This window comes from Pseudorca crassidens, chromosome X, assembly GCF_039906515.1.
Source record: "Pseudorca crassidens isolate mPseCra1 chromosome X, mPseCra1.hap1, whole genome shotgun sequence".
Taxonomy (NCBI): domain Eukaryota; kingdom Metazoa; phylum Chordata; class Mammalia; order Artiodactyla; family Delphinidae; genus Pseudorca; species Pseudorca crassidens.
The window spans coordinates 40,812,503-40,833,515 of NC_090317.1; the positions used below are offsets into that span (position 1 = coordinate 40,812,503).

General features: G+C 35.3%; 1 protein-coding gene across 3 annotated transcripts in view; it reads right to left on the bottom strand.

The window, feature by feature from the left end:
• NRK (Nik related kinase) overlaps positions 1–21,013 on the bottom strand; it is a 166,860-nt gene that overhangs the window by 15,801 nt on the left and 130,046 nt on the right. For 2 of the 3 annotated variants that reach the window (XM_067722526.1, XM_067722525.1), the window contains exons 15-23: positions 17,235–17,302; positions 14,972–15,066; positions 12,129–12,226; positions 10,705–11,069; positions 8,824–9,160; positions 5,575–5,761; positions 4,974–5,129; positions 2,671–2,814; positions 676–834 (exon numbers count right to left, since the gene is read on the bottom strand). In XM_067722526.1, the coding sequence (XP_067578627.1) occupies positions 676–834; positions 2,671–2,814; positions 4,974–5,129; positions 5,575–5,761; positions 8,824–9,160; positions 10,705–11,069; positions 12,129–12,226; positions 14,972–15,066; positions 17,235–17,302 (1,609 nt within the window). The remainder of the gene's footprint in view (positions 1–675; positions 835–2,670; positions 2,815–4,973; positions 5,130–5,574; positions 5,762–8,823; positions 9,161–10,704; positions 11,070–12,128; positions 12,227–14,971; positions 15,067–17,234; positions 17,303–21,013) is intronic. The other variant, XM_067722527.1, reaches the window with a different exon arrangement.

The following is a 21,013-nucleotide window of genomic DNA, read 5'->3' on the forward strand; positions in this document are numbered from 1 at the left end:
TTGGATAACATTACTTCCAAGTTGTTGACAGATTAGAGCAGGACTCTAAGACCTTGGATGTGTTACTCCATTTCACAGTGGATGGTTGTGAAGAGACAGGGGAAATGAAAACACAGTAATCAGATAGGAAATATTTAGCAATTATACTCATGAATATCGACAGTGGGAATGAGAGCCAGCAGATAATTGATGAATTTTCGTTTTGACTCATGGTAAAGTTTCCTGGTCAATATTAGGAGGGATTTTCTGATTTTGAAAAATAGGAATTATTATGTGATCCTATTTTATTGCTGTTCCAAGAAAAGATAATGTCATATAAATCTCCTTGTAGGTTATTGAAGATACATCAACACCATTTATATAATTGAAGTTAGATAGAAGCAGGAAGAAATATCAGTTCATATGAACTAATTAGAGTGACTGGGAAGGGAAGAAAGGTGAGAAAGTGAACCAAACTTAACTCCAATAGCTATTTCAGTCAATCTATATTTTCTCAATAACAGCCAAGATTGTGACATAAAAGACCTGAAAGGTATCTCAGTGAAATTCACTCATTTTTGTATTTGAAGTTGCAAATTCTTTTCTTTCTCTACTTTGCCTTTCACAATAATGTTCTTCACCAAATGAAGGGAAGCAAAATTTATATAGCTATAGTAAACACGAAATGAGACTTACAGACACTGAAGTGTTCACAGCCTGTCAACTTATCAATAGCTTTGCAGGCTTCCTCTGTCTTGAGCATTTCCTCTTGTCTTCTTTTACTTTCTGGATCATCATTCAAAATCTTGTTTCTCAGCCAGGTCAAATGATACACCCGAAGTCTGTTCTTATGGCCTAATAAGAAAAGATACAATGTTTCAATTCAGTCTATTTTTTTTATATATTAGAAGAACAAAAATGGTAAAGGTATTTTTGTCTTTTTAACCAAATGTTTTCATTAAAGTAAAAATGCACTTTAAAAAATCTATGCTGCATCAGAGTCTTCCCTTTAGAGTTTGGAAATGTGATAGCAAAGTCTCTCAGTCTCTCACTTCCAAGAGATAGCTGAAGTATCTACCAGCTACCTATGTAGAAGCAAATGTAAAATACTTCTTTGGGACAGGTTAAGACTGCCACTGTGCAGGCAACAGAATCACCATCCATTCATTTGTACCTTAGCTTCTTATCTAAGTCATGACCTTTCTGGGATTCAGAGACCCAGAAGCTATCTCTGGTAGTGTGTATATATGAGAAGGGTGTCTTATGTATTGCTTGTTAGGCATTCTGGGCCAGTGAGATGGGTCTTTGTACTCTTTCATTCCAGTATACTTACGAAGTAAGTCCCATCAAATTTCTACAATTCCTTCAGAAAAACAAGCCATTAAAATTACACATTTCTTTTCATATATAGTGACTTTACATCCATTTTTAGGGTTTATGACTGTAAGATTCCTGGGCCCAACAATAAGATTCTCATTTATGTAATTAATCTTAAATATATTTTTATACAACATTTTTGAGCAGTGTTAGAATTCAAGCATCTATAGCTATTGCTATTCTATTCTCAAATGGTAAAATAAAATTGAAATCCAACTATTAGATATCTTTCTATACTGACATTCTCAGTACTATTTGATGCAAAAATAATCCACATTTAAGAGAAACTTAAGAATTAAAAAGAGAACATTTGGGTTAGAGAAAGCTGGATAAAACGTAAAGAAATCTGTTATCCAGATGTGCAGTCTGTAAGCCACCCAGATGTTTTCAAAAACTAAATGTTGCTTCTGTGTGCCTCAAGCAATTAAAAATGAATGACCAAAAAATCATGACACTTTAGTATATCTGTAGAGGATTTCTCTAACCAAAACTTAAAGCAAAGTTAATCATATTTAGGACTATACATAATCATTAATTAATGTGCAATATCGTTATTAGGTACAGACAGGAAGTATATAAACACATAAAATTACTGTGATTAGCATAATTTTATTCTACAGTCGAACCATTTAAAAAATTTTTCCTAATCTTTCAACAGTCATTTTTTTGCCTAAAGTCAGCATTAATGTTAGTGCTTTCCTGATACCAAGTACTGTTTAGTAATCACAATAATTATTAACATCCATATACTTGGTCTTTCATATTTCAAGGTTCAGGATCTGACTGACCAAAACTAAGAAGTTCAACTACTATGTGGGAAGAATGGAGAGATCTTAGGGGATCCATTCTTGTTACTAGTCCTATCTGTAGGCCCTTATTATACAGCTGTGGCAGAGACAACAGAGTCTCATTTTTATCCAATTATTGTCCTTTTTGTTCTTTGTTGCTTCTAACACAAGAAAGGTATATAGTGGTGGTTAGTGTGGTCGTGTGTGCATGGGTGGGTGAAGCTGTGAGTTGTGAAGATGTAGGTGGCTACTCAGAAAAGACGTGAAAGGATGCAAATGGCATGGTTTTTCTTGTCACTGACCTTGGACAGGTACATTGCAATCAAATATCCAGACACCAAAGGAGAGTCAGAAGTTTAAATTGTAAATAGGTAAGAAAATACAAGTAGGAAAGCCTGGTGTCCCAATTAAAGTGTATATTTATAGTGCTTTCCTATGAATACTTTCACTTGAGAGAGTCTTTAGCCCAGTTTGAAACCTAATTTATCTGCATAATTACTCAGTTAATTTTAGTTCTTAAACAAACCGGAGATGGTAATCAGCAAATTGAGTGGCTCTACAACTTGAATTTGACGGAATGGTCTTCGCTTTATAAGTTTAGTAATGTCTGCCTTTCCGCTTCTGTCCATCAGATACAGATTTGATCGAGTTCCCAACAGCAAATTCACTCCTGTTCGTATATGAAAAGAAAAGTGCTATATTAGCTCAGATTACATTTTTATAATTGAATTTATACTAGTATTTTTGCTACTCCAGTGTGCTGATCTATGTAAAGGTGACGTTTATCATCTTAGGCTAATGTTAACTTCATTCTGTGTAAAAATGAACTCTCTGCCAACAGAACAAATTTATTTTCATTAAAATATTGAAGATAATACCCTCTGGCAATATTCTACTGGCTGGTGTCTTGTTTGCCATCACACAAATAGAACTTTATGTATATCTCAGCACCTTTCAGTAGTGTCCCAAACTTTATAAAAATCAATCAACCTTTTTGAAAGTTACCATTAAATATAAAATATGCCTAGTATATATCAAGCCTTCAATTCAGTTGATTTCTCATTGCTAACTGTAACATGGTTTTAATGCTTTTAGAATAATTGCATGTAAATTGTTTTTAAATTGAGTGATTCTGTGTTCACACATATATTAAAAAAACGTATATTGCTAAATGCCTATAAAATTAGTTTCTACTTTCATGTATTTACACTCCTACACTCTGTTATTTGTGTGCTGGCTTTATTCATTCTAATAGAAGCACTGTTTATAGACTGAATGAGAAGACTAAAATAGAAGATTGAAGTAAAGTTAGAATATACTTCAAATGGGGGTCAGTCTCAAGATGGTGGAGTAGAAAGACCCTGAACACACCTCTTTCCATGGGCATACAAAAATTACAACTATTTACGGAGCAACTGTGTATCAGAATGACCTGAAGACTAGCAGAAAAGATTTTCCACAACTAAAGACATAAAGAAGGAGCCACAACAAGATGGAAAGGAGTGGCAGAGATGTGGTTTAGTAAAGACCCACACCCCAGGGTCGATGACTCATAAACAAAAGGGATATCATAACCACAGAGGTTCTACTCAAGGAGCAAGGGGTCTGAAACCCACATTGGGTTCCCCAGCCTGGGGGTCTGGCACTGGGAAAATGAGTTCCTAGAACATCTGCCTTTGAAAATCAAGTGGGGCTTATGTTCAGGGGAGCTGGAGGGCTATAGGAAAAGGAAATTTCATTCTTACAGGGCATGCACAAAATCTCACATGCTCCAAGTGGCATGACGCAGGGCAGATGCAGTAGTGTGAAAGATGCCTGGGTCAGAACCACTTGTTGTTCTTAGAGAATCCCCCTGGAGAGGCATGAGGCAGCTGGGACCCCCCTGAGGACTGACACTGGCAGCAGCCATTTTGGGGATCTCGGTCTACCACATTGACACATATTATAATCTTTTATTTTTCAAAATATAAAACCACAAATGATAAAAATGAGTTACTAGACATTAAGTTCATCTCTGGGTAGTTGCCTGACTGGAATGATAATGAAGTAAACTTTGCTTTCTTGTTATCCAATACATTTTATTAGTAGAACTTTGAGGATGGCTTATTTTTTTCCAAATTGTTTAATCCACATAACTATAATGTTTGCTACACTGCTCTATTTTTAATTTAAAATTCTGTCTCCTGTTCAATCATACATTAAGCAAAGTCTATGAAACTGAAGGTAGGATGTTGGCATTTATTTGGGATTTTTCCCTTCCTTGCATTCATTTATTCTGTTTCATTTATGATTCAGACCCGCTTGAGGTAAAATATTGTCTCAGCATTACCAATGTGGTTACAATTCTTCTGGAACAAAAGGTTGAAAAAGTCTATCAAAGTTAAGATATTACACAAGGAACTTTCTCTACAAATCCTCAAGATATTTTAAAAACAAGAACCTGAAGAAATTTCTTTTAATATCTCATTAGGTATTATATGTTGCATTCTGCCCAAATTAAAAATGCTAAGCTTGAATTTTCAAATAATCATAACCTAGTCCAATTTTATATTTTAGCCAAGTTAATTTGGGCCGTAAAGAAAAACAGAATAAAAAGGGTAGGAAGTAATTCAAACAGCAAACTGCATTGTGTAAAAATAAATCAGCAAGTAAATAAATAAGCAAGTTAACTACTGTGTGTGTATATGTATGTGTATATATGTATATACTTGGAAATGGTTTTTCAATAGCAAACACATGTTTACATCTATGATTTTTCACAAGTTTGCTATATAGATAAAAATATATTCTTTAAAGTATAACAACTCAGTTTTAAGAAACAAAACTCACCCCACAAAGAACCACAGCAGATCTCAGAAGTGAATTCCTTTTCATACATGTGGATTAGTGGTTTTTTACATTCAGGAGAGACATAGAGTGGGTTAACATTGACTTCAGAGGGTTGCTTAGATGATTTCTCAGGTACTTCCACTAATCCAGCATATACTGTGAAGAGAAGATATTGAGAGAACTTACACCATATGCGCTTGAGTGTTTCCACAAATGAGACATAGCTTAGAAATATTCCTTTTCCTTTACTGTATTTTATTTTTTTATTGGAGCTATAATTTCTATAAATCCTAAACCATCAGTTAACACAAATCAAGATGGTCAGAATACATTTCTGAATATGAATATACTTCAAGTTACTGTGATTAAATTGCAAGTAAAATCCAGAAGAGGGACCCAATTTCTCAATTGTAGTTCAAATTTAGGTGCCATAAAGACTAAGTGAAGAGTAGATTTAAAAATATATATACATCCATCTGAATTTATGTCAAATGAGTATCAGAATGATTTGATTCTTTTCTGATAATGAACCAGTGGTCAAACACTGTATTTAATATGTGAACAGACTGCAGCATTCGGAGATTATATTAAATACACTTACAGATGGTACTGGCAAAGTCAGCATTTGCAGCCCCTTCAGAACCTTTGGAAGGAGATGAGTGGCTGGCAGAAAAACCTGATTCTGTTGATACTTCTGATATGTCCATAGTGTCATTCTCATCACCAGGTGCTGCAGGTGCAGCGCCTGAGGCAACGGCATTTGAGGCTTCACTTCTACCACCTAACTCCTAAAAGATGATTAAAAATTTATTTTGACTTTATTAGGAAATTAACAGTGAGAGAAATATGATATGCCTAGCGGTTATTTGAAAAAGAGAATACAAAATTTGTAACATCTTATAATTCTTTATCCTTATAAAATCCACATTTACCAGTAGAACTCAACAATGTTATCAAAAAAGAAATAGGGCTTCCCTGGTGGCGCAGTGGTTGAGAGTCCGCCTGCCGATGCAGGGGACACGGGTTCATGCCCCGGTCTGGGAAGATCCCACATGCCGCGGAGCGGCTGGGCCCGTGAGCCATGGCCGCTGAGCCTGCACGTCCAGAGCCTGTGCTCCGCAACGGGAGAGGCCACAATAGTGAAAGGCCCACGTACCGAAAAAAAACCCAAAACTAACTAACCTATATTGAGACAACTGATGCCAAAGTAGAAATTCAAGGAGCATGAACTCCTTAGCTGTATAATTTACGGACCTAAAATTTGTGGAGTTTTTACTATGCATTAGATACCCTGCTAGGCATCTTATTTACATATTGTTGTGAATCCTTGCAACAACCCAAAAAGTAAGATCATCTCCATTTTACTTATAAGGAAACTAAAGCTTAGCGAAGTTATATAATTTATTCAAGGTCATAGAGATAATTAAGAGGATCAGTTTGAAGCCAAAGTCTGTTTGATTCCAAAGCTTACATTCAGCTATGCTATGGTAGATTCAATTCCATTTTGTCAAATGACAAAGCTAATGATGGAAAATCAACTAACACAAATTCAAGAGTGTGAACATGCTTCAGTGAAAATTTAGCCAGATTCCATTAATTTACAGAGAAGAAATTCAACGATAAAAGTCACAAAATGTGACAGAATTTATGTGGGATGCCATATCCTGTGGAAAAACATACCAACAGGTTTTGGTAAGCCTGTTTGCTGATAAGCATTTCTTTGTTTCTAAACAGTGATTGAGACAGCTGTGCTGCCCTGTCAAAGACTTGTTTTTATGACCTTTCCTGCCACAAAAGTGTTGCCGCATAGCAATGGGAGATCAGCTCGGTGCTTTGTGACCACCTAGAGGGGTGGGATAGGGAGGGTGGGAGGGAGGGAGACGCAAGAGGGAAGAGATATGGGAACATATGTATATATATAACTGATTCACTTTGTTATAAAGCAGAAACTAACACACCATTGTAAAGCAATTATACTCCAATAAAGATGTTAAATTAAAAAAATAAAAGATTATCTCATCCTAAAAAAAATTAAAATAAAAAGATCCATTTACTCTGTAAACGTCAAAAACATTTCTTAAGATAACTGGAGATAACCAGGGGTGCTATGAAAACTGTCCTGGGACATCCTTTTTTAATGTTTTTAATTAAGATAAGTAGGTAGGCAGTTAGGTAGGTAGGTAGTAGGTAGGTAGGATGGATGGATGGATGGAAAGATAGCTAGATAGACAGATAGATAGATAGGTAGATAGATAGATAGACAGATAGAGAGGCAGACATAGATACTTTCCCGCTGATGTTGCTTTCCCATTGGAAACCATCTAGGGAGTTTCCTCCTTCCTTGTTTTCTTTGTTTCCTTCCTTCATTGATTTCTTCCGTAATTACTGTATGCCTGCCATAGACGAAGCCCTAGGTTGGACCCTGGGATTGTGTGAGTAGGTAAAGAAAAGTAATCAAGGATGGATTAAAAATAGTTCCTGCCTTTTAAGAGTTTACAATCTATCGTGACAGAAGAGCAAGTAAACAAATAAATAAATTACAAAGTCATAAGTACTAAAATAAAACGATGGGCAAAATGCTTGCAAGTGCAGATGAAGGGGTGTGTAATTCTGCCTTGGGAAGTCAAAGATGATATATGAGTTGGATCATGAAGGATGACTAGTTCACAAGCAGAGAAGAGGTAAGGGGAAGCCTTATAGACAAAAGGAAGTGCTTGAACATGGTCACTAATTCATGAAAGAGCATGGCATCTTCTAAGCTAGTTATGATAGGACAATAGGCTGGGAAAATAAATTGGCATGATTTTTCCTTTGTCTGGAATCTCATCTCTGTTTTCAGATATCCAATACTCCCCATTTGTCAAGAATTAGTTCAAAACCCACGTGTTCCAGGAAATCTCTGTGGTAATTCCTATTTATCTAGCATATGTGAAGCTACTTGAGTATTTTAAAACATATCTATAAAGACTGTAAATATTTTGTGAATGACAAAATAATTGTCTAAACACAGTACACTACTTCTGTTTTAAATTGTATGTGTTAACACTTCCTCAAATAGTTAAAATAGAAGATAACAATTCCACTCCTAGGTATATAGCTCAAAGAATTAAAAAGAGAGACTCCAACAACTGATATTTGTATACCAATGTTCACAGCAGCCAAAGGTGAAAACGACCCAAGTGTCTATCAACATATGAATGGATAAACAAAATGTGATATATTCATACTACAGAATCTTATTCAGCCTTAAAAAGGAAGGAAATTCTGATACATGCTACAAAATGGATGAACCTTGAAAATATTATGCTAAGTGAAATACAGACACAAAAGGACAAATATTGTATGATTCTGCCTATATAAGGTACCTACACAGAAAGCAGAATAGAGGTTATTAGGGACTGGGGGGAGGGATAATGGGGAGTAAATTGTTTGTTTGAGATGATAAAAAATTTCCAGAAATGAATAGTAGTAATTGTTGTAAAACATCGTGAATGTACTTAATTCCACTGAACTGTACACTTAAAAAATGGTTAAAACATAAAATTTTATGTTATGTGTATTTTATCACAATAAAACTTCCCAGAAAAATGTATGTGTTAAGAGACACTATCCCAAGCATGTGATCTGAGTAATAAAGGTAAACAAATAAGATATTTTTGTCCCTGGAAGAAAATAGGAACCATCCAAATTAGAAGAAATAAAGATCTATCTACAGCTATAATTAAAAGTCTTTAAGGCTTTGGGATAGAAGTTTAAAATATATTTGTAATGGCTGGAAATATGACATATCACATGAAGAAATGCATTCACAAGGAGAAGAGTTCATTCTCCTTTTCAAATGGCGCATTACCTCTGGTTTATGTTCAAATTCCTGGGATGCTGGTCTCTCCAATACTGGATCATGTATCTCTGAGCAATTTTCTTCTCCATTGAGTTCAAGGGCTTCACTCTCTTCATTGGTTCCACTGATTCCCTCATTTCCATTACTCTCTTTGCCTCTTCTTCCACTGCCTGTATTGGCTCTGTGTCCTTCATGGTCTCCAATGGCTTCACTGCCCCTAATGGCTGTACTTCCTCCGTGGCTTCTACTAGCTCTCTGGCTTCCATTGCTGCTGAAAGTTCCTTCCCCTCCATCACTTCCATCTTTACCATCTTGCTTGTAACTTCCACCTCTGCCACAGCTTGGTCTGATAACAAGATCCAATTAATGATAGAAAACCACCCAACAAAAACATATTTGAAAGTCAACAAATGAAACAAAATTAGTATGCCTTACACATATGTACTATCTCCAGGCATGTTTTTGTTCTATGTGAACACTACTGGTATGATATAGATATGAAAAATGTCCCTATGTCTTGTCAGTCTTAAATATTAAATTAACACCATAGCCACTGTCAATTCCCTGGCTGCATTTGGATGGCAGATGGAAGAGAACTTGCATCCTTTATTAGGAACATGTGTTAGGTTAGTAGCAATAATATGTTTTATTTTCTTAAACCGTAGACTACTTCATGCATTAGCAACTTCACAGCCACATGAATGATCAAGCCCATATTTTTGGTTCAACCACAACATATTTAAATAATTCTTATAATATATGTAATTTATGTTAATTTAAACATGTGCCTTTATTTTCTAACATGTGTATTGTCTGCTTTGCAACAGATTTCCATTGATTGTTCTACTATTATCATCAGGAAGTTCAGTAATATAGATCTCATTAAGTTAAGATAGTCACTTAATTATTTGCTAAGAACACCAAGCTTAGCAAAATGTCTCAATGATCTTTTGCATAAGGGACAACATAAATATGTACCTATGATAATTCTAAAAGCAAATGAATTTAAGAACGGAATTCCTGGTAGTTTTTTAGTTGGCAAAAAAGAAAAAATGTTGAATGAATTGTAGTCTGTTCTGTCATGTATATCCCCAGTAACATTTGAAAATTAAAATAAAATATGGATTTCAATATTATAAAGCAAACAATTCTCCCACTGTTAATTACTTTTCTAAAAATATACTATATTAATGAATCACCTTTGAGAGCAGTTTAAATACAAACCATAAGCACATGTAAATAAGAACACACTGGCTGCTTATAGAGCAGGAACAAGTAACTATATATATATATATATAGCATACTGGTGGTATGCCAAAAACACTACTTCACTAAATATTACCTCTTTGAGTAGCTACTCTATAAGAAGATAAAATTGAACAAGCACTGAATTTAGTTACAGCAGTCTTCAGAATCCCAAGGATAATGCTATGTTAGTAAGTTGGAGCTTAAAACTATCAAGTGAGTATCATGTTTGCACTTCATTTTTCTCAGCAAATTTAGAGATTTTGTTAACAAACATCAGGGCTTCAACTTACAATTATTAATAGGCACACTACTTAATTTGTCAGCCCATTTCTCACACTCATTGTGTTTTACAGAGTAGAATGATTCAGTAGCATTAATTTTAACAGAAACACCCAGACAGGTCCAGTTATAAAGAACTTAATAAATAGTTGAATGCTAATAAAATATAGTATTACAAGAAATGCAAAATTAAGTGTTTTGCATTAAAATAATTTAAAATCTATTGTTGAAAATCAACCATTTACCAACATGCAAGTGCAATTCATTCATCCTCTTGGTAATAAATTTTAAAAGTAAACCAAAGATGCAAATAGTTTTGAAATGATAAAATATGGATAATGCAAGTAATCCAGAAAAACCAACCTTGGCCAACTAGGAGCATCATCACGACTATTGCCTTTGTCATCAACAACCTCATCATTGTCATCATCATCTTGGTCTTCACCAGCATCATTAGCCTGATCAACCTGGTTATCCAACTCATCACAGCCATTGTCATGGTCATATGTATCTTCATAAGCATCATTAGAATCATCATCATCACCATCAGTATCAGCACCAGCATCATAGAGTTCAACATAATCACCATCCTCTTCAGGTGGCTGAATGACAGGTGCAGGAGTTAACCAATCATTCCGGAAGATTTCAGAGAGTGCATTATAGCCTACCCATTCATTTGTCAAGTAAACAGGGGGTGATATTTTTCCTACTTTAAATCCATCTGGAACCTGTGTGCACAAGAAAGGTTAATGTAGTCTCTAGTAGCCTTTCATTTTCTTCTAGATTGGAAAGCTTCCAGGCTGATAATATTTTAAAATGTATTTTCAATTGAAATGAAGATGTTCACTCACTATATAGAGCCAACATTTTTGTGAGGATGAGCTGCCAAAACCCAAACCTCAGGCTATGATCATTAATGGCCTTTCTGGATCACACAGGGCAAAATTTACTCACTTTGTTTTATATTAGTCCTACTTATCTGCTGAGAACTAGACATTTGGTTTTGGTGCTGGAGAAGAGAACAGATGATTTAACATTCTAGAGAAGACTGTCACTTTTTTCCTTTTGCTTTATCCTTTGATATTGGGATTAGCTCTTAAAGTTGATATGTTAATTTCCCAGCTCTAGTTTTATACAACATAGGTTGTATTAAAGTAATGTAAACACTTCTAAGAAGTAAATTCATATAAATTCACCTTTAAGTATGGTATGTGTCCTATAAGCAACCTCTGAGCAATCTGAAAGGGGTGTATGTGTAGTAGGGTAGAGGTAATTACAAAAGTAAAACAGAATGATCTGAAAGCAAACTGCAAAAATAAGTAGAAGGCCTTTTTATTTATGAAATTGGAAGGCATTTTATTTTTTGCTAAATGTTTTATCTTTATGCATTGCCTCATCATCCACGAAATATTAGACAAAAACTGAGCATCTAAACCTTACTCCTTAATTTGAGATTAGCTTCTGCAAATAGCTTTTTATCACTCCTCTCCCGAATATGTTATGACACAAGAATGTGAAAGTAAAATATTTTATGATAGATTAAATGTTTTTATATTTTACATTACAAAACATTTTACATTAAATGTTTTTACATCGATTAAATTTAATTTCTAGATTTCATATTCTGCATACTGACATACCAATAGAAATATATATTTGAAAGATTAATTTAAAAACTGAACACTTTAGCCTTTCCCTCGAATGAAGCTGAAAATATGTAAGTTAAAAGAAATTGAAATTTAAAAAGAACAGATATAAATGCTTTAAGAGTTAAGATGGAAACCTACATGGATGTCAACCAGCAACCTCTGATCAATAGTAGAATAAGGTGGTGATGACTGGGACCTCCTCCTGGTCACAGGGCTCTCTTCCTCAGAAGAAGATTCTGTGGAATGCCAAAAAGACATTAGTAACAGTTGTGATCACAGCCATGGACTTCATTTTTATAGTGTACCAGTTCAATCCCTTGGTATTTTTCTTGTAGTCTCTTTCCATTCTGGAGATATCACTTGGTAAATTCTTATGGGGCTAAGATCCTATGTTCTGTTTTCACAGACAGTGACAGGCTCAAGGTTTGTTCTGTTAGACCTGCATGGCTTTTTTTTTTTCAGTATTAAGTGTACACTTGCTAGGTATTTCTCTCTATCTGTGTAACAAGGTACATAATAAGACTGGTATACAGATAGTCCCATGGAAAAAAGAGAATGTATCAAGAAAAGGAAGGGCTGGGTGGTATTTCTGGCCTCCCATACTAACCAGTAGAAAAAGAGCCCAACAGTATACTAGAAGATGATGGATTAGACAAAACTTTCAAGAGGAGAGTTGACTCTTGAATCTTAATCCCCCAATTTCTACTCAATGATATATCTTCAAGTATTTCAATACAGTTGAAAAGTGAACAACTGAAAAGTGGCAAATCTTAGCCTTTTTTATAAAGCCAGGAACCCTTCTATAGAAGCTCTCTGCAATAGAACTTTCTGCAGTAATAGAAATATTCTGTATCTGCATTGTCCAATACAGTAGCCACTATCCACACATGGCTATTGAGCATTTGAAATATGGCCAGTGTGTCTGAGAGGTTGAATTTAAAATTTAACTTCATTTTCATTTTAGTTTTAATTTTAATAGCCACATTTTGCTAGTTGTATCACAATGCACAGCTCATTTCTATAGTGTAAATATTTCCATTTAAAATGCAAATTTGTCTGGATTAGAAGTCTGGATTTTTTTTTTTTTTTTTGCGGTACACAGGCCTCTCACTGTTGTGGCCTCTCCCGTTGCAGAGCGCAGGCTCTGGACGCACAGGCTCAGCGGCCATGGCTCACAGGCCAAGCCGCTCCCGCGGCATGTGGGATCTTCCTGGATCAGGGCACGAACCCGTGTCCCCTGCATCGGCAGGCGGACTCTCAACCACTGCGCCACCAGGGAAGCCCAGAAGACTGGATTTTTGATATTAAGATTTGTGGTATAGTAAATAACATCTGTGGTTAAAATAGAGTGAGAATATTTAGGCTCAAAGATCAGTAGATCTGGGTGAGTGTACTTAGAAAAAGCTTCACTAAGGGGACTCTCATGTCCCTTTTTATGGTTTTTGTGTGCTTGGAATTTGAAGATAAATAGTACCATCCCTCTTTTATTTGCAGCCTTGATACATAGCCAAAGTATTGACACTAGAACTCGAAAAAGCATGTATTTGAAAACATTTCTATCTTTTGAGAATATTGTACTGAACACATCTTACACTTTATGTTCACATCGTCTGACACTGTTGTACTTTTGCAATTTATTATCTTTCCGTAGGAAACTATTTTCTCTCAGGTCTTTTGGTGTATCATTAGGCTAAGTAAGAAGTTTGGGTGAATGTCTGAGATTTTGAGGCAAATTTGTAGTAAGGTGTTCTGATTTCCTGCATCATGAAGTATTGAGTCTCATGGGAACTTCAAATCATCTATGTAGCACACACAATAAAATAAAAGAATTTTAGAGCTAAAAAGAACTTTAGCTATTATCTACCCAGATACTCTCCCTTTCTCCCTCCCACCACTGTTCATAAACGTTTTGGGGCCTATTCCAGAGTTTCCTTATTTCAAAATATACAATATGAATAAACCTTAAAGTTTTAGCTGTTTCTTCAGTATTAGCAAAATTAACCCTAGTCAAACCAGAAAGATTCTGGGGAAAAAAGTCCTAAAGTTTCTCTTCACACAGGCTTATCTTATTTCTCACAAGATAGTATTTCTGCACAAGGGGACACTACCATTTAAAAGAATTATGCCATTATCTGAGTCTCCTAAGAAGAAGAATGGGGTTTTAAAATTCAGGTCTTCGACTATATGATTTTCATACAGTGTACCTATATATCCATTTAATTATTGACATTTTAATAAAATCTATATGCTATATTTTACAGACAACTTGGGGACTCAGTCAGGCATTTTTCCCTTACTTAACTTACTTGAATTGCTTAAAAGTAGATAGTGCAAGATTTTATGACCCAAGGCATAACTTTTCACTTTGTTTATCTGATATGTCACAAATCTATAATTCATTTAAACTGTCTCAAAAGTACATCATAAAATAAAATACTTATTTGAAATTCATATCACAGTTTGTAAAGTTATTTTCTATGATTTTATGGATTAATTTTTCATTTTGAGTAACTACATTAATTTTTAACATTTAAGAGATACTGTATATATCTTACTTTGGGGAGGTGAAATAACAAACTGATAAATAAAACACATGCCCGCAACTACTCCATTTAATATTTCAATATTCTAAAGATTGCCTATAAATTTTAGCCTGTTGTAGAAGCCTCTCTCAAATTCCTTTCCCATATTTTTCACACATGGTTTAGAAACTAAAGCTGACCCCCCCTCCCGCCTCCCTAGACACATTCTTAACTACTACCCAACTGAAAGAAGAAACTTCAGAAAAATTACTTTCCATTTCTCAAAGGTCATCACTGATCACCTAATTGCCAAATCCAACGGCCTCCTGGTCTTAATCTTACTTGGCTTCCCTGACACTATTGATTCATTCCTTCTTGAAATTCTTTCTTAACTTTTGCAAAATAAACTATTAAACATTAACTCCGTTTTGACTGTTTAAACTTTGTGCTTTGAATCACCTGATGCTGCTGGGCAATTTTGAGGATTTTGCGAACTTCTTTGTCTCATGTCAATGGGCTTCTGAGCTTGTTCCAAAAGAGACCGCTGAGGAACACTAATGAAAAGACAGAAAAGCATGTGTCACATCCTAACATTCATAAAGGGAATGTACAACTCCACATCAAGACCAACAAAAGTTTTAAGTATATGGGTATATATCAAACTAAAAAGAAGTAGAGCTTAAGTAATATTTTCCAATTTCCCCAGATCTGCTCTTTTATCTAGAAGAGAGAAACAATTTCCAAAATATAAAAAATTGTCTTTATACAAGTATGTTTCCTTCACATATATATTTATTTCTAAAAATTTCTATGAACTTTCTTTAAGCTAATATTCAGACATTATTGCTACCTGGGTAAAACAGCAAGAAACATAAATTTATAGTGTATGTGAGTATTTTAACATGATAAAAACTAAGTTATTTTTATGTTAAATATTCCACTATTATAATCCTTATTTCAAATGCTTGGAATTTGTGTTTTTTAATGTCCTGTTCCTAATTTAGATACGTGGATAAATAGATAGGACACTTTAGTTTTCACTATTCAAATTCAGGGAATATTTAGAAAGTTTCTTTGGACCAGTTCTGCTAAATTTTATAGCTGCTTTGGAATTTCTAAATAGGAAGGACTTTGGTTATTGATTTAGGCCTAGAACAGACAAGAGTCTTTTCTATGACCCCAAATTTCAGGAAAGACTTAAGTTTCAGTTAAATTGATTTCATAAATATAACCATATTTAAAGTAAATATATATGCAATTCATAAATTCAAAACCCTTTTTTGTAAGAAGAACAACCAATTCCAGTTTAGTAGCAATATTGATTTTTATATACCCCATGCTTAACAGTTATATTGATTTTATATCATACCCCATGATACCAAAACAGATACACAAAACTAAACTGATTTCTCCCCCTTTGTTGTCAGAAGGATCATGACAACTCATTCATTGAATGCATAGTAAGAGAAAGTTCCCAATCTTGCTTTAAAATTTTTCAAAATTTCTGCACACCAGTTAAATCTAAGGACACAAATACATGGGGGTTTTAAAGAATAATAAGATAAGAATATACATGCTAAATACTATCAGCTCTATGCTATCTGACCATACTGTCCAGAATCTTGAATACAGTAAGTACTCAATAAGTATTTACTGAATGACTGAGTGAATGAATATAGGTTAAGTTCTCTCCACTATGAGTTGGAGTTGGAAGGGGTATGATTTTCAAGGAACATCTAAATTAAAATTTAGCATTCAAAAAATATGTCATGAAGAACCTAGGGGTAAGACAGGAATAAAGACACAGACCTACTAGAGAATGGACTTGAGGATATGTGGAGGGGGAAGGGTAAGCTGTGACAAAGCGAGAGAGTGGCATGGACATATATACACTACCAAACGTAAAATAGATAGCTAGTGGGAAGCAGCCGCATAGCACAGGGAGATCAGCTTGGTGCTTTGTGACCACCTAGAGGGGTGGGATAGGGAGGGTGGGAGGGAGGGAGACGCAAGAGGGAAGAGATAAGATGGGAACATATGTATATGTATAACTGATTCTCTTTGTTATAAAGCAGAAACTAACACACCATTGTAAACCAATTATACTCCAATAAAGATGTAAAAAAACCCCAAATATAACACATTGCATACATCTAAAATATGAAACATGATCTTTGAAAATTACTGAAGATTATCAATATTACAGAGTTAAAAATTACAGTGACTGGTATAAAATATTGCTATAATATTGAGTTTTAGATTTGATTTTCCCTATAGGTTATTTTAGGTTTGCCCATTCTGTGGCATTAGGTTCTGAGGTTAGCGATTGTGTGTGTGTTTTACCATGTAGTACATCACACATATCATGTAATTGAAGTGTACATGATACACATGAAATTTCACATCTTTTTATTGTAAATTACTAATTGAACGCTGTCCAAGAATTCACTGCTGTTTGTGTTATTAAATTGTGAATGTTACCAGCTAATCATCAAACTAAATAACACTGAGATTGCAGTATGTCCAAAGGTGAAAGATCTAGTTAATGGATTGTTGCAGTTTTAAGGTTTTAAATATGGGCCAGTGATATCATTGATGACTATGTTGTCATTAATATTTTAGTTTTGAATTCACACAGAACTTAGTATCAAATAAATAAGCTTTAATTTCTCATATGACAGTAAATCAGAGTAATCTGAATATAGAAATCAGAGACACATACCTTGAAGAGAACTTGACACGATGTACACGATCCTGGTTGTAAGGCATAGAAATAGATCTCTCTTGAACCTTAAAGATACAATGCAATACTTTGGTAGAATTCTGAATCATACGTTTTTTGAGTTATTAATTCATGGGAAAATGTCATTCTTCACGAAGAGATATTTTCTTAAAAATCTAGCTTATAAAATCTGATTTTCATAAATAGATTGTATTTCATTATTACTTATAGTATAACATTAGAACTACTTAACCATAATTTTTGAATACATCCTTGAATTTTAGTATAACAACAGATTCTGGAGATCATATAATAAAACACCCTCATTTATTATTGAGGAATCTGTATCCCAGAGATGGAAAATGACTTTTCTAAGAACTTTACATCAAGTCAAAGGATATCTTTAATCAGACTGTAGGTCTCCCACCTGCTAATTTAATGTTCTTTCTATGTTTTCATATTACTTTTTATACCAAGTTCAAACTTCTCACTCACTCACCCTTTCTAAAGCTAATACTAGATTTTCAAAAGTTGTAACACACATACACATCACTAAAAACCTCTCAGGAGTCTAAAGTATTCCTTCTTTATTTTAAAAAATTTTTTATTGGAGTATAGATGCAATATTGTGTTAGTTTATACTGTACAGCAAAGTGAATCAGCTATATGTATACATATAGCCCCTCTTTTTTTTTTTTTTTTTTGTGGTACGCGGGCCTCTCACTGCCGTGGTCTCTCCCGTTGCGGAGCACAGGCTCCGGACGTGCAGGCTCAGCGGCCATGGCTCACAGGCCCAGCCGCTCCGCGGCATGTGGGATCCTCCCAGACTGGGGCATGAACCTGTGTCCCCTGCATCGGCAGGTGGACTCTCAACCACTGCGCCACCAGGGAAGCCCCCCTCTTTTTTGGATTACCTTCTCATTTAGGTCACCACAGAGCATTGAGTAGAGTTCCCTGTGCTATACAGTAGGTTCTCATTAGTTATTTTATACATAGTATCAATAGTGTATATATGTCAATCCCAATCTCCCAATTCATCCCACCTCCCCTTTTGCCCTTGGCATCTATATGTTTGTTCTCTATGTCTCTATTTCTGCTTTGTAAATAAGATCGCCTGTACCAATTTTTTTCAGATTCCACATATGTGTGTTAATATACAATATCTGTTTTTCTCTTTCTGACTTACTTCACTCTGTATGACAGACTCTAAGTCCATCCACGTCTGCACAAATGACCAATTTCGCTCCTTTTTATGACTGAGTAATATTCTGTTTTATATATATACCATATCTTCTTTATCCATTCCTCTGTTGACGGACATTTAGGTTGCTTCCATGTCCTGGCTATTTTAAATAGTACTACAATGAACAATGGGGTGCATGTGTCTTTTGAATTATGGTTTTCTCTGGGTATATTCCCAGTAGTGGGATTGCTGGGTCATATGGTAATTCCATATTTAGTTTTTTAAGGAATCTGAATACTGTTCTCCATAGTGGCTTTATCAATTTACATTCTCACCAACAATGCATGAAGATTCCCTTTTCTCCACACCCTCTCCAGCATTTATTGTTTGTAGATTTTTTGATGATGGACATTCTGACAGGTGTCAGGTGGTACCTCATTGTAGTTTTGATTTGCATTTCTCTAATAATTAGTGATGTTGAGCATCTTTTCGTGTGTGCGTCGGCCATTTGTATGTCTTCTTTGGAGAAATGTCTATTTAGGTCTTCTGCCCATTTTTGGACTGGGTTGTTTATTTTTATTGATACTGAGCTTCATGAGCTGTTTGTATATTTTGGAGATTAATCCTTTGTCAGTTGCCTCATTTGGAAATATTTTCTCTTATTCTTTGAGCTGTCTTTTCGTTTTGTTTATGGTTTCCTTTGTTGTGCAAAAGCTTTTAAGTTTAACTATGTCCAATTTGTTTATCTTTGTTTTTATTCTTATTACTCTAGGAGGTGGGTCAAAAAAGATCTTGCTAAGATTTATGTCAAAGAGTGTTCTGCCTATGTTTTCCTCCAAGAGTTTTATAGTGTCTGGCCTTACTCATCTTTAAGAAAGTATGTTTTTTTCACTTTACAACTTGACTGTAATGTCATAATCAGAGTTCCAAATACTTTTCAATTCTAAATAAATAAATTTTTATTTTATTAACTATTCATTCATCTCATACAGCAAAAGACTCAAGAAAGAGCACATATAATGATCCAGCTTCCATCAGCAGTGCAGATTTACCTTCTGCCAGCATTAATATATAGGGCCATGGAGTGTTGCCTTGCCTAATTTAATTTTATATCTCTAGGTTTCTACTCAAAATAGTTTTTAGCTACCCCCCAAAATAGATCATTCTGACATTCAACAAGGCAGTCATATTAGATTCTTTAGAAAGGAAAATTCAACATGTTACAATAAAAAATAAATTTAGCATTTTCATGCTGATAACATCACGCTATAGTTTCTAGAAACTATAATAACCTTACTACACTTTTTTTCTCTTATGTAGTAACTTATCAAGGTTGTCTTTATACTCCAACAGACAGATACATAAGAAGTGAGAAATGTTGTCAATCGTTCACATGTTTTGTTAATGAATGTTTCCAAATACAACCAGATGTTTGGCAGTATGCAGGATAAGCATCTGACTGACTTTTTCCACTTTTGATTCAGATAACTGGAATCATATTGACCCAGTCTAGGCCTCCTGGTTCATGAAGCTGATCTCAGAAAGTTTATTGAAACTAGTTTACCAGAGGCCAAAATTACTCAGAAGAGATAAAGGCCCAAAATAAGTAAGACTAATGCCTAATATGAATTGACTGTATTTGTTCTGAAAAATGGGGAGAAGAAAATGAGTAGTAAGAATAGCATATGTTATGGCAAATGATGTATTCCAAATCAACCAGACACAGCTCATTATATTTTGGGCTTAACGTATCATGCTTATAGTAATAATTCTTATCTGGGAGTAAGAGTAAAGTCATCATTTAATAAGGCAGAGAGGGGGACACATTGCCTCTTGTAATTAAATAATAAAATCCAGCCTATGTTCCTTCTGCCAGTAATTAGTATTTATAAAGCAGTACTCTGTTATTCATTTCAGAGGACTGTTAGTATCAGAAAGAACATATTTATAAAGGATGGACCCAGCAATTCCTCTACTGGGCATATGCCCAGAGAAAACCATAATTCCAAAAGACACATGTGGATAGCTTCAAGACGGCAGAGGAGTAAGACATGGAGATCACCTTCCTCCCCACAAGTACATCAAAAATACATCTACATGAGGAACAGCTCCTACAGAACACCTACTGAACGCTGGCAGAAGACCTCAGACTTCCCAAAAGGCAAGAAACTCCCCACATACTTGGGTAGGGCAAAAGAAAAAAGAAAAAACAGAGACAAAAGAATAGTGATGGGACCTGCACCTCTGGGAGGGAGCTGTGAAGGAGGAATAGTTTCCACACACTAGTAAGCCACTTCACTGGCAGAGATAGGGGGTGGGCGGGGGGGGGAAGCTTCGGAGACATGGAGGAGAGCACAGCAACAGGGGTGCTGAGGGCAAAGCGGAGAGATTCTCGCAACAGAGAATCACTGCTGACCAGGACTCACCAGCCTTAGAGGCTTGTCTGCTCACCTGCTGGGGTGGGTGGGGGCTGGAGGCTGAGGCTTGGGCTTCGGAATTCAGAACCCAGGGAGAGGACTGGGGTTGGCTGCATGAACACAGCCTGAAGGGGGCTAGTGCACCACAGCTAGCCAGGAGGGAGACTGGGAAAAAGTCT